This window comes from Myxozyma melibiosi (genome assembly GCF_037950935.1).
Source record: "Myxozyma melibiosi strain Phaff 52-87 chromosome Unknown BZA70scaffold_11, whole genome shotgun sequence".
Lineage (NCBI taxonomy): Eukaryota > Fungi > Ascomycota > Lipomycetes > Lipomycetales > Lipomycetaceae > Myxozyma > Myxozyma melibiosi.
Window position 1 is genome coordinate 194,424 of NW_027042925.1, and position 12,311 is coordinate 206,734.

Genomic DNA, 12,311 nt, shown 5'->3' on the forward strand with positions numbered 1-12,311 from the left:
TCAAAACTAATACTTCTTAATATTCTCTTCTTTTCTCTAGTATTATTATCTCTTGTCTCTTCTTCTCTTCTTTTTCTTTGCCGATACTATTCGTTCAAAATCCTCCTTGTCAACTTTTTATATTATTTTGTCTATTCCCACCATGTTGTGTGTTGTGTTTCCGAAAGCAGATGATAATGTAGGTAGGTATTCATAGGATGTATTATATTCCACGCTCTGTTCTTTCTTCTTTCTATATTTCTATATTCTAATATTTTGGATCTCCTTTGTTTTTGTTAATGCTAGTAATTACTGTACTTCTTCTGCTTTTGTTTAGTATTTTGTTGTTGTTGCTGTTTGGATTTGCCATGCAGGTTATATTTATAGCTTTGTATATTTAGATATTATGTCAAAAAATGTTTTATTAGCTCTTTTTAGTGTATTGACTTGCGTAGTCTCAATTTTGCTTTTGATATGGATGAAGAGAGGAGTGTAGTGCTGTGTGTATTATGGCGATTATATCTTCATATCATATCTTTGCTGTTCTTGTCGTTTGAGTAGATGAATCCACTCTCTCTATAATCACCGCGATCCGTACAAATAGTAATCAATAATGTACATATCATGAATCTGTCGTGTAAGTAACTCCACCCTGTGTGCTGTAATCGCCGCAATTCACTTATAGCGCATCACGACAAGTCCTGCAGAGACTATAACTCAACCGGACCAGGACCGCCTTCGATCTCAAGTTTGCTGTGTTGTGTAGGTGACGGCGGCGGGGACGGGTCGAGGATCGTGCCTTTGAATCTATCTTCCTGGCTCACGTTTGTTTGTTTCTTCATCAATGCTGCAGTAATCATCGTTAGCTCACCTCTCTCTCAATTCTGAGCAGTGTTTAGTAAAAGGCAAGGACGTACTATCAATCAACTCCTCCCCTCCTGTAACAGCAGCGATCTCCCTCGGCACAGTCCTACACCACTCCAAAAACCTCTCCAACCCCTCATCCTCAACATCGATCCCCCACACCTCCCCATCATTCACCGTCTCATCCAACATCCTCGTCGGCCTCAACATCCCCGCCTGCTCCATCGCGAACCTCAGGTCTCCCAACTCCACCTCACCTCGGCCGCAGATGTACGCGTTCGCGGTCGCTTTGGTGGAGAGAAGGGTCATGTATCTGATCGTGAGGTCGGTGAGCGTGTCGAGGACCGAGGGCGGGCAGCGGTCGATGCCGGATGCGCGGAGCGTCTGCGCGGTCGAGATGCGGAGGAAGGAGTAGAATAGTTCGGAGGACATTAGGGCGGTGGCGTCTGGTGTAGCTTTGGGTATCTGGGGTTGTGTCGATAGTCGTCGGGGCATGCACCTCTTTTCTCCTCTTCTTCTTGCTTCTTGTAGTCTCTTGTTTTTCGATGCCTTGCTAGCGTCCAAAACTAATCAATCACTCGTAATAGCAGACCGAAGTACGGATTCCGTTCCGCGTCATAAGCTACCTCCAGATCGTAACTCAACCAAGCTCACTTCCCACAACGCAACAAACACTGTCTGAATAAAACCACTCCACCCAGCGGTGTCGAGCGTAGTCCAGGTATCTTAATTAAAACTCCAACCACACTCTCAAACACTTTGCACAGCAACTTCTTTGTCAGGAAGGAGAAGGCGTCGCAGCGGTGGGTGTCGTAGTCTTTGATGGATTCGCGCGTCGATGGAGTTGCGGTCCCGGTGCTCTGCTCTGTTCTCCCAGTTCATAGTAAACGCACGTGACATCTACTTAACTCTTCTCCAGATATCTAGATATTACTTTTGTTTGATATCTAATTGTTATTTGTTTGTTTATATTATGATTATATGAAAAAGCAACTAGCTGGATTCTTTCACAGTCCACTCCCCGTCCTCATAAATCTCGCTCGCCGCTTTCCGCAACCGATTCATAATCGCAGCACCCTCGTCGTCGTCCGAGACGCCCTCGACCAAGATCACTGCTTTGCTGTTATCACTATTCTCAGCCTGTAACTCCTCATCCGCGTCCCGTAGACCGGCGAATAGATTCCTCGCGATATCAGCACCGGTCGTGCCTAGTGACCTTATCGTCTTGATCCGCGACCTTGTAGAGTCATCCCACCCGCTCGTCTCGAACAGCTTACTCGTCAACACCGCGACCTCGCTGCTCTCCGTACGTTCCAAATACTCCTTCACAACCCGCCCTCCCTCCCCCGCGCCCACGAAAACAATAACCCGCGCCCGCGGCGAATAATGCCGATACTTCATCCCCGGCGTCCTCACGCTCTCATGCTTCCCCGCCTCGCTCTTCCCCACCACCACATCCTTCCACTCCTCCCCGCCGACCTCTCTAATCATCTCAACCGACACCCCGCCGGGTCTCAACACCGCAGGCGGCCTCACCGTCCCGTCAACCACCGTGCTCTCGACGCCAACGCTACAGCTCCCGCCATCGAGCACGAGCGGGATCCGCCCCGCCATATCAGCCAACACATGCGCCGCCGTCGTCGGCGACGGCTTTGTCGACGCGTTCGCAGAGGGCGCAGCGAGCGGCGTGTCTGAGATCGCAATCAACGCCCGCGCAACTGGATGCGCAGGCATCCGCACGCCCACCGTCGTCTGGCCCGGCGTGCACGCAGGACTCACCACCGTCCCCCTCGGCAGCGGCAAAATGATCGTCAACGGGCCCGGCCAGAACTTATCCACCAGCCGGCGATAGATCTGCGGCACCTCGATCCCCAGCACGCGTCTGAGCTGCGCGACCGAGCTCACGTGCACAATCAGCGGGTTATCGCTCGGTCGTTGCTTCGCGGCAAAGATCTGGCGGACCGCGGCCGTGCTGGTCGCTGCGGCGCCGAGGCCGTAGACTGTCTCGGTAGGGAAAGCCACGGGGGCGGTGTGCTTCCGTAGCAGCTCTGCGGCGCGCTCGAGGTTTTGCGCGGTTGCGCTGGTGGGGTTGAGGGTGGGTTGTTCGGCGTCGGGGGGGAAGATGATGTCGTCGGGGTTGACTTTTAGGACTTCTGTCGTTAGAGGGGGTGGGGTCGACATGTTGTGGAGGAAGAGGGATGGCGACCGCGGATAGCGTAGGAAGCGTTGCGGTCGGGGAAAGCAGCGGGAGAAGAATGTGTGGAGAGTCAGTTTGGATTTGTGGTGAAGATGGAAATGCATTTGTCGAAGAGGAAGTTGAATGGGAATACTTTACGTTCAAGATAAAATGAGCCGCACCTCAACTGCTCTTCTCTCTACTGCACTTCACGTAAAAGGAATAAATCTATGATACATTCATCTACATCCTCACACCCCCTCATCAACCCGAATCGTCGCCGCCCTCCTCCTCTCCTCCTCCGACAACACCCACTCGATCCCCCCAGCCTCCAACTCACTCTCATCCATCCCCAGCACCATCACCAGCTGCGCAACCCTCACGAACCGCTCCCGCAGGAAATACCACTTGCCCTGCGACACGTGCGAAATCACGCCCGCCACGTCCCTCTCAAGCTGAATCGCGCCCAACTCGTTCACCCGGCCCGACATGCCCCACACGCGCCGCTCGAGCATCCCCGAAAGCTGCTCGCTCGTGACTGCGAGCAGGCGCGAGTAGTTCTTCTCCGTCAGGATCCGGCGGATCGGATGCATCATCGCGTCCCAGCCGTACGCGAACCGGAGACGGACTAGATCAGCTTGTTGCTGCGAGAGCGAGTCTTCGGCGTCCTCGCCCGCGGAGCCTTGTGGCAGATACGTCGCGTCGCGGAAGGCTTCCCCGAGAAGAGACCGTAGGCGGGGTTTGATCACTTGCACGTACACGACCTGGATCCCGTCTGTCAAAAGCTCTTTAACGCGCGTCTCAAACGAATGCGACAGGCCCCGCAGCGATAAAATGACTTGCTCATGGTCGTCCCCGAACGGAAACACAGAGACCACCTTCCCGTCGCCGCACGTGCCCACGACGGTCTCGATTATACGGTCGATGTACTCCGTCGCGACCGCGAGGTTATTCAGCAGCACCAAGAACGAGTTCACTTTCTCATCCGGCGGCAGCGCGGCCGAGTGTCCGTTCGCGGACGATGACGACGAGCTGGTCGACGGCGCGCGCGGGTACGACTCGTCCCGCATCTTGCGCTGGATCATGCCCACCAGATCTGACTCGAGCACCCGCCGCACGTTCGACACCACGTTCCGGATCAGATGCGGGTGGCCGGTCGATACCGTCCGTTCGAGGACCGCGTTGAGCACGTACATCACGTCGTCGATCGCGGACGTGATCAGCGGCGACGCAGCAGATGGCTCGGGGGGCAGCCGCGACAGACTCGGTGGCTCGTCGAGCTGGAACGCTTTCTCGACCGACCGGCGAAAGAAAAAGGTCGCCATCGACTCGAACGCGGGCGCCACCCGGTTATTCATCTTCCCGTATAATTTGCTTTCGGGAAGAAACGGCGGCATCTTGAGCGCCGTCGCGCCAATCTTCTTTGGCGTCTTGCCGTCTTCTTCAAATTCCGCCGGCGCCTGGCTCCACCATTTCACCGCCAGGAACTTGCAGTACAGACTCCACCGACCGATCATGACTCCGCACTCGTTCAGCAGCGTGTCGATGTCTTGCACATTTATCCCCGACGACCCCGACGAGGTCATCCCTGCGTCCGACGGCACCGCAGGACTCACAGAGCGCATGCCGATCCCGATTCCCATCCCGGTCGGCATGAAGCTCTGCACGAGGAAACTGAACGCGTAGCTTTTGATCTCAGACAGGCGACGGTTGATATGCCGGTCGTCAAAGTAGGTGTCGACGATGATGCCGCCCTGCGTATCGGCTTCGTTCTGGATCCGCTCAATCACGCGCTGCATCTTGCCTCGGCCGTAGTACCGCTCGACTATCGGGGTGTGCTGGTCTACTATCGTCGCAATGTTTTCAAATAGGCGTGAAATCACCATGCCAAAGAATAACGGTCCCTCAACTAAATGCCCGTTAGTGCCATGCCAACTAATAAAAACAATAATGACTCACTCTTGCTGCTCATCAACTGCCGACTCTGACTAGCGATTATCATACACACAAACTTCGCATAGACATCCAACCCCTCCTGCTCCTTCCCAATCAGCGGGAACAATTTAAAAAACCTCGTAATCTTTTCCACATCCTTCACCTTCGCCGCGCTCTCAAACTCGCGCAAAAACAGGCTGCCAAACGACTCTGTCGCGTTCTTGAGCGCAACACTCGGACTCTCGGGATTCTCCTCCGTCGGCACCATCGCCTCTGCAAACTTCCCCGCCACAAGCTCGGGCGGCAGCCGCGACGCCCGATTGATATGCTGCGCAACAGACTCCCAATCCCGCACCTGCGTCGCGTCGTAGATGCCAATGATCGCCGACCTCAGATCCTGCGTTTTCTCAACATACTCTAAACTCTGCTGCACCCGCCCTTGCTCGGTATCAAGCTGCCTGACCTTTTGCGAAATCCTCGAGGCCACAAACGACGCGTCCGAAAGCATCCCAATCAGCTCTCGCGCGCCCGTCTGCGGACCCGTCAGACCCGCGCCGAGGATATCGAGCCGCTGGAGCGAGTACGACAGCGGCGAGATCTGAGAGTCGTAGAGTGTCTTGAGTTGGCTCGTCAGTTGGTCGGATTCTGTGTGCAGCTGCGCCATGCTGCGCACTAGGTCGTCGTACGTCGCACACTCGGAGATGTCGAGCGGTATTGTTGCATCGTCCGCCATTTTGTTGTTCTCTTGTATTTCTGTGCTGTTTTGTCTTGTGTATCGCAATTGTTTCTTCTATAAGTACCAGAAGCTAGCGCGATATAACCCTTCGAGATCAAACGATTATCCAATCTTGATCCCCTCAATTCATTCACCCCCTGCTCAATCACAGCAATCCGAGTCTCAACAAACACTTCAAACCAAACAGTATATCCCTTTCGAAATCCAATTGATCTCTCTCCCTTGTTCGTAGCGTGCCGCGAATCAGGGTTGTCTTGCTGTGAACTGCTGCCTCTCGTAACTCACTCACTACAATATGTTCCCGAGGCCGCACAGCGCATATACTTTGAACTCTCTCTCCTGTGCCAGCTGCGCGTTGTTTTGAGGGGTTTGAAGCATCCTACTCGTATCCAGCCCGTTTGCCCACCTATCTACCCAAACACATCCTATAAACCTCAAAAAAATCATAACTAGCACATATATCTTTAAATAACAGCTTAAAAGAATAACCACCAAGAATATAAAGGAAATAAAAAAAAAAGAAAGCCTAACGGGGGTCTCGAACCCCCAACCTTGAGATGACTTCTAAGAAATACTTAAGAGTCTCACGCTCTGCCAATTGAGCTAGCCAGGCTTTTTGTTGAAAAAAAATATTTTTGGGCCTTTATAATATGCAATACTACCTATATAATGCACGATGAAGATACGTCTGATATTGTGTTCTGGCATGATTACAAGTAAACTACAATACGACATTGTAAAATCATGTATATAACTATAGTCAATATATATAAGAAAAACTCAATGAACAACAAAAAAAAGAAAGAAAGGAAAAAATACACAAATCATACCGAAAAAACGAAATCAAAAACACTAAGTAAGAGGGACAAAAACAGGCTTGACTACTAATTCAACTTGAAATTCTATACAAATAATCACAATTCACATTTTATGGAATGAAAAAACTGAAAAAAAAGAAAAGATTAGAAGGAGAATCGTGTGAAGTTCTATTTCTTATTCTTATTCTTCTTCTCGCCTCTCGCTGTTCGTTAGACGTTCTTCCCATCTATTCATTTGTAGAAAAACCGGTGGTTGCGGAGCGCTAGGAAGGATCTTGGTTTGTTTTCTTTTTTTGGTCTGTTGATGATGACTTTGATATCTGATTCATTGCGCTCATGCATGACATGACATGACAAATCTCAGGCAACTGTGAAAAGTAGATGATTGAATGGTGAGGTTGTGAGCGGGCAGATCTAAGCAAGCCTCCGGTCGGTCGTATTTACACATTCAAACTATACCCGCTCAAAAACTTTGATTTCCGCAAATACTTGCGCGCCTCGTCGACGATCAACACCGTGCTCGCGATAACGGTAAGCATCAACAGATCCTTCAAGCTCAGCGCCTCGGTCTGGAACACGCGCTGCAAGAACGGGAGGTAGATGACAGCAAGCTGTCCGAGCAGCGAGCCGCCGACGGCGAGGTTGAAGATCCGGTTCGATGCTACTCCGAGCTCGAAAATGCTCTTGGACTCTGAGCGGCAGCCGAGCGCGTTGAACATGTCGAAGAGGACGAAGCAGGTGAAGGTCATTGTCGTGTCGCGCTTGGTTACCTTGCCGTCGGTCATCTCGAGGATGTAGACAAACATTGTGCCGAGGAAGATGACGGCGGCAGACATCACTGTGCGCTTGAACAGCTTCGCGGTCAGGATCTTGTCGTCACGTCGGCGAGGGGGACGCGACATGATTTCAGGATCGACGGGCTCGACGCCGAGAGACTGGGCGGGAGGTCCGTCCATGAGGATGTTGATCCACAGAATCTGCATCGCGTTCAGAGGATTAGGCAGGCCGATCGTGGTTGCGACTGCAACAAGCGACAGCGCAGCAATCGAGGTCGACAGCTGGAACGTCAAAAAGTTTTGAATGTTTGAGAAAATCGCCTTGCCTTCTTCGATCGCCGCCAGGATAGTTGAGAAATCATCGTCGGTGAGAATCATGTCCGCGGCCTCGTTCGCGACATCGGTACCCATGAGTCCCATACTGATTCCAATATCAGCCATCTTGAGCGCGGGCGCGTCGTTCACACCGTCGCCGGTCATGGCAACAACATCGCCCTTGGCCTGCAACGCGCGAATGATCTTCATCTTGTGCTCAGGCGAGGTACGCGCAAATACCGTCACCGTCGACATCTCGTCCTGCAGCTCAGTCTCCGTCATGTGTTCAATCTTCTCGCCCCGCATGATTGCCCGATCGTTCGCAGAAGCTCCATACAGCGGGATCCCGATCGAGGTTGCGATACTGGCAGCCGTGACCTCGCTGTCTCCGGTGATCATAATCACTCGGACGCCACCCTGCGCCAGCCGCCAGATCGACTTTGACACGTTTGGTCGCGGAGGATCGTACATTCCCATCAAGCCGCAGAGCGCCAGGTTGGCAGGGTTCTCAGTCGAGTCGCCCGATCCGAGCGCGAACGCGAGCACGCGCAGACCCCGACGCGCAAGCTTCTCGGCCGCGTCCATAACCTTTTTCCGCATCCCGGCATCGAGCGGCACGGTTTTTCCCTGCGCGTTCATGATTGTGTCGCAAAAGTTGATGACGACGTCGTATCCGCCCTTGACGTGGATCGCGCCCGAGCCGCCGGTGGCGCCGACGGCCTTGCTCGAGACACCCATCCACTTGCGCGCTGAAGAAAACGGCGTCTCGTGGATGCGCTCCCGCGTCGGGCGCGGGTCTTCCATGCCAAACTTGTCGATGACTTCGGTGAGCGCAATGTCGGTAGGCGGTCCGTGCAGTTTGTGGTCTTGCTGGACGTAGACCGAGTTGTTGCAGTTCGAGCCAATGATCAGCGAGTTCTTCATCGCGAGGTTGGCCTCGGCCGACGATCCTTCAGAGACAACCAGCGGCTCGTTCATGTCGACTGTCCATATTTCAGTGACGGTCAGGTGGTTCATGGTCAACGTGCCGGTTTTATCAGAGCAGATCACGTTGACGCAGCCAAGGGTCTCGACCGAGGGCAGACGGCGCATGATTGCCCTCCGCTTAGCCATTCTCAAGACTCCAAGCGCAAGCGTGACGGTGACGATGATGGGGAGACCTTCAGGGATAGCCGCGACAGCGAGCGAGACGCCGATAGTGAACATCTCGAGCCACGAGCGACCCTGGAAGACACCAATAAGGCAGATACAGCCAATGACACCAAACGAGAGATACGAGAGATCCTTGCCGAGCTTGTCCATCGATTGCTGCAGCGGCGTCTTGGGTTTCGCAATCGAGGCCATCATGGTAAAGACATTTCCAAACTCAGTGGCCTTGCCGGTGCCAATAACGACGCCAGACCCACGACCATCACGCACGAGCGTGCCCATGAACGCGCACGAGTGACGTTCGTTGACCGGGATGACCGAGGGTGCGGGCCACCGCGAGTCGTCGACGGGTTCGGCGGTCTTTGTTACGGGTCTGTTTTCGCCCGTGAGCGAGGACTCGTCAATCTGAAGGTGCACGGCCGTGGTGATGCGCACGTCGGCGGGGATTCGGTCGCCGACGGAGAAGGAGACGAGGTCGCCGGGGACGAGCGAGGCAGCGGGCACCTGGAGCACTGCGTCGCCGCGAACAAGGTTGGCGTGGTGGGGGACAAGGCGGGTGAGGGCTTCGAGGGACTTTTCCGAGCGGTACTCTTGCACAAAGCCGACTGGACAGAGTCAGTATACGCGATTGACACACGACGAAGATGATTGAGTGAGGTAGAACAGCAATTGGGGGTGCAAAGAGCCAATACGTACCGGTGACGACGATTAAGATGGCGATCGTAATCGAGATAGCGTCGTCGAGATTTCCCATAAAGAACGAGAGACCCGCGGAGCCCAGCAGCAGGAGGATAAGAGGATTCTCATAAAACTGCTGCGCGAAGCGCTTCAGAAGCGAATCCTTTGTGTCGTCGCTGAGCTCGTTGGGCCCGTGGACGGAGCGACGATACGCCGCGTCTTGCAAGGACTCGAGCCCGCGCGCGAGAGAGGTGCCCAGCCGCAGCGCGGTGTCCTCGATCGAGATCGCGCAAAAGGCGACCGATGGCGAGGTTGTGGGAGCAGCCGACTGCGGAGGATCCATGAAGAATGGCGGGATGGAGGTGCGAGAGGAGTGCAGACGGGCGGGCGAGGGCGGTGAAGGGACGGAGAAAGGAGGGAGGAGGAGCTGTGCAGCGCTACCAAAGCTTGGCTACTTTGCACTGCCGCGTCGCCCCGCCAGCCACAGCACCGCCACTGTGCAAGCCGCAATCTGAGTGCAGTCCGCAGATAACTTTGCCGAAGTCCGATTTCCACCGGCGGAGCATCGAAGAGAGAAGCAGACAGCTCGGCTGGGCTGGAAGAATACTGGATCTGCCTACATTAAGGCACTTGGCTGTCTGCTGTTCATTATCGAGATTGCTATTGCTAATCTACCGTATCGCTCGTAATTAATATGATAATGTACACCGTGGCGCGCTGAGCTCTTTACTCTATCGCCCTCGGAAATGTTACAAATGCCTATTTACACCCCGCTCGCCTCCAGTCCAGACACCCGTCGCCCGGCAACAACGTCCTCCGCCGCAATCCTCGAGTAGTAAACACAGTCGTTCACCGACACGCCGAGATACGACGCGCCCACGACCGCAACCTTCCCGCCAAACCCACCCAGCACCGCCTCGTGGATCCGCTTCAGGTTCGCAGCATGGCCCACCACGTACTGCGGAATACACGACTCTTGGAACGTCGACTGCGCGAGCGCAGGCTCCTCGGTCACGCCCATCTGTCGCGCAATCAGCGTTCGTGCGTTCGTAATCGCTTCCTCCGCGTCCTTCACCGCCGGCGTGCCTTCCTCCTTTGTCGTATCCCACCAGTGTCCTCCCAGCATCACCGTCACTTTGGTCCCGTCCACACTATCCTGCAGACTCCCCGGGATCTTGCCTTCTCCGGCATCCTTCGACACCGTGTCGGAGTCAAACACAACCCCAAGCGCTCGCTCGGGATTATCGCTGCGAGGAATCGCCCGCGGCAGCAGGTATCCAAATCCCGTGACTGGCAGTAACCGAGGTTTGGAAAAAAACAGATTGACGACGTTCACCGACACCGACGGGATCCGCTTCAGGCACTGCGACAGCCCCGGCGCAGTGAACTCGGTGATCTCGGCCAGCTTGCGCGCCGGCATTGCGCTAAACACGCGCGAGTAGGTGTGCGACTCGCCCGTTGCGGTACTGACCATCACGCCGTCCACGACGTTCTTAAGCTCGGTCACGCTCATGTTGCGTTTTATCGTCACGTTCGGGAGGGCGCTCAGGTAGTCCTCGAGGTGGTTGATGATCGACTGCATGCCTTTTGTAAACGAGACAACGCTCGCTCCTTCCAGCCGATTGAAAAACGACCGGTGTTGATCGACAACTTGAACTGCGTAGTCTTTCCCTCGTTGCTCGTATAGATTGACGTCCGCCGGTGTCTCTGCCTCGTCCTTCTTCTGTGTCTGTTTCCTATTCCAAGAGAACGGGAAAGGGATAATACTCCCCGTCGTCCGCTCCCGCTTCCAGAGATACTCCAATATACTTCGTACACTAAGCTGATAAATATCACCCGCATAAATCCCATGAATAACCCCCGACATCAGCCTATCCGCGATACGCGGCCCAAACCGGCGATTCATAAAACTCCCAATCGTCTCGTCCTCCTGCTCGCGCATCTCCTTCGGCGGCTGATTGCGTCTGAACGGCTCGCGGATGACTTCGGGCAACATGCCGCGGAAGAGCGCCTGCGAAAAGTAGAAGCGCAGGATCGAGGATAGGGAGTAAGGGATCATGTTGATGCGGCCTTTGTAGTAGATGTAGCGGTTGCGCGCGGCGGCGGAGTCTTTGGGGACGACGATGAGCTCGTCTGCCATTCCTAGCGAGTTGATCTGCAAGTACAACGTCAGCTCTGTCGTGCATAGTCTAAGAAAGGATACTACTCACCAAGTCAAACATATTGAGCGAGCTAACCCGCTTACTCACACGCAACGTCCTCGGCCCATGCTCAAACAGCACATCCTCATTCTTCTCTCCTCCTGCTCCGTCGATCGACGCAGCAGGGAGCTGTAATTTCGTGCTCTCGATGTACCCGCCCACTCTGCCGGACGCCTCGTAGATCGTGATCGGCACGGTTTTGGGCAAAAGCCGGGATAGGTAGTATGCGGTCGAGAGTCCTGATATTCCGCCGCCTGGAAAATAGTTTAGAGTTAGGAAGGAGGAAGGGGAGGAAAAGATGGGTAGGAAGAGGAAACTGACCGAGGACGGCGACGGACGATATAGGCCGCAAGGCAGACGTCATCGCGGGAGGGACGAGAAGGAAGCCTGGGCAGGAGAAGGATGACTATGCGATACTATATCCGCCAGTCCATGCAAATACCAGAAAAGCAGCAGCAACAACAACAACAAAGGCGATGCAATGCAAAGAAAAGACAAGACAGAGAGAATAAAGGATTTGTCCGGACCTGGCATCTCGAAGCCGGTAGCCTCGAGCTGCGCGGCTCAACGTCGGACCGACGAGAGTAATCAGCTGCCTTCCCGTTGGTCGACGCCGCCGCTCTTAGCGAGTCGAGACCCTTCTGGCCTTTGTGCTTTGTCTTTGCTTTGTATTTGCTCGGGAGG

At 54.3% G+C, this 12,311-nt stretch overlaps 5 protein-coding genes and 1 non-coding gene across 6 annotated transcripts; all 6 read right to left on the reverse strand.

Annotated features, from left to right (window-relative positions):
* Positions 1-689: 689 nt before the first annotated feature.
* On the reverse strand, positions 690-1,275 carry BZA70DRAFT_291132 (uncharacterized protein; the record flags this gene model as incomplete). Its single annotated transcript, XM_064914273.1, has 2 exons — positions 690-826; positions 897-1,275. 2 exons carry the CDS (start codon positions 1,273-1,275, stop codon positions 690-692), a joined length of 516 nt encoding a protein of 171 aa, XP_064766579.1.
* Positions 1,276-1,836: 561 nt separating this feature from the next.
* On the reverse strand, positions 1,837-3,024 carry BZA70DRAFT_240798 (DHBP synthase RibB-like alpha/beta domain-containing protein; the record flags this gene model as incomplete). The annotated part of the gene is made up of 1 exon (XM_064910513.1): positions 1,837-3,024. One exon carries the CDS (start codon positions 3,022-3,024, stop codon positions 1,837-1,839), a length of 1,188 nt encoding a protein of 395 aa, XP_064766580.1.
* Positions 3,025-3,300: 276 nt separating this feature from the next.
* On the reverse strand, positions 3,301-5,666 carry BZA70DRAFT_302044 (COG4 transport protein-domain-containing protein; the record flags this gene model as incomplete). Its single annotated transcript, XM_064914732.1, is given in 2 exon segments — positions 3,301-4,954; positions 4,966-5,666. Coding segments are annotated over 2 exon segments (2,355 nt in total), but the record flags the coding sequence as incomplete, so codon positions are not given.
* A 547-nt stretch (positions 5,667-6,213) lies between these two features.
* BZA70DRAFT_t80 lies at positions 6,214-6,303 on the reverse strand. Its single transcript has one exon. It is a non-coding gene; the product is annotated as a tRNA-Lys (tRNA).
* Positions 6,304-6,763: 460 nt separating this feature from the next.
* On the reverse strand, positions 6,764-9,828 carry BZA70DRAFT_67289 (calcium-transporting ATPase 1). The gene is made up of 2 exons (XM_064915318.1): positions 9,445-9,828; positions 6,764-9,353 (listed from the first exon to the last, which is right to left on the reverse strand). The coding sequence occupies exons 1-2, from the start codon at positions 9,767-9,769 to the stop codon at positions 6,949-6,951; spliced, it is 2,730 nt and encodes a 909-aa protein (XP_064766582.1). The 5' UTR covers positions 9,770-9,828; the 3' UTR covers positions 6,764-6,948.
* A 57-nt stretch (positions 9,829-9,885) lies between these two features.
* On the reverse strand, positions 9,886-12,148 carry BZA70DRAFT_296892 (uncharacterized protein). The gene is made up of 3 exons (XM_064914545.1): positions 11,949-12,148; positions 11,637-11,881; positions 9,886-11,581 (listed from the first exon to the last, which is right to left on the reverse strand). The coding sequence occupies exons 1-3, from the start codon at positions 11,989-11,991 to the stop codon at positions 10,190-10,192; spliced, it is 1,680 nt and encodes a 559-aa protein (XP_064766583.1). The 5' UTR covers positions 11,992-12,148; the 3' UTR covers positions 9,886-10,189.
* Positions 12,149-12,311: the final 163 nt, after the last annotated feature.

What these genes read in the sequence shown, in the direction of transcription:
- BZA70DRAFT_67289 (XM_064915318.1), bottom strand. Translation starts at nt 9,769, where the DNA reads ATGGATCCTCCGCAGTCGGCTGCTCCCACAACCTCGCCATCGGTCGCC. An exon ending in CATCTTAATCGTCGTCACCG is followed by an intron (nt 9,354 to 9,444) that starts GTACGTATTGGC and finishes GACTCTGTCCAG; the next exon opens with TCGGCTTTGTGCAAGAGTAC.
- BZA70DRAFT_296892 (XM_064914545.1), bottom strand. Translation starts at nt 11,991, where the DNA reads ATGACGTCTGCCTTGCGGCCTATATCGTCCGTCGCCGTCCTCG. An exon ending in ATCGTCCGTCGCCGTCCTCG is followed by an intron (nt 11,882 to 11,948) that starts GTCAGTTTCCTC and finishes ACTATTTTCCAG; the next exon opens with GCGGCGGAATATCAGGACTC. An exon ending in CGCTCAATATGTTTGACTTG is followed by an intron (nt 11,582 to 11,636) that starts GTGAGTAGTATC and finishes TTGTACTTGCAG; the next exon opens with ATCAACTCGCTAGGAATGGC.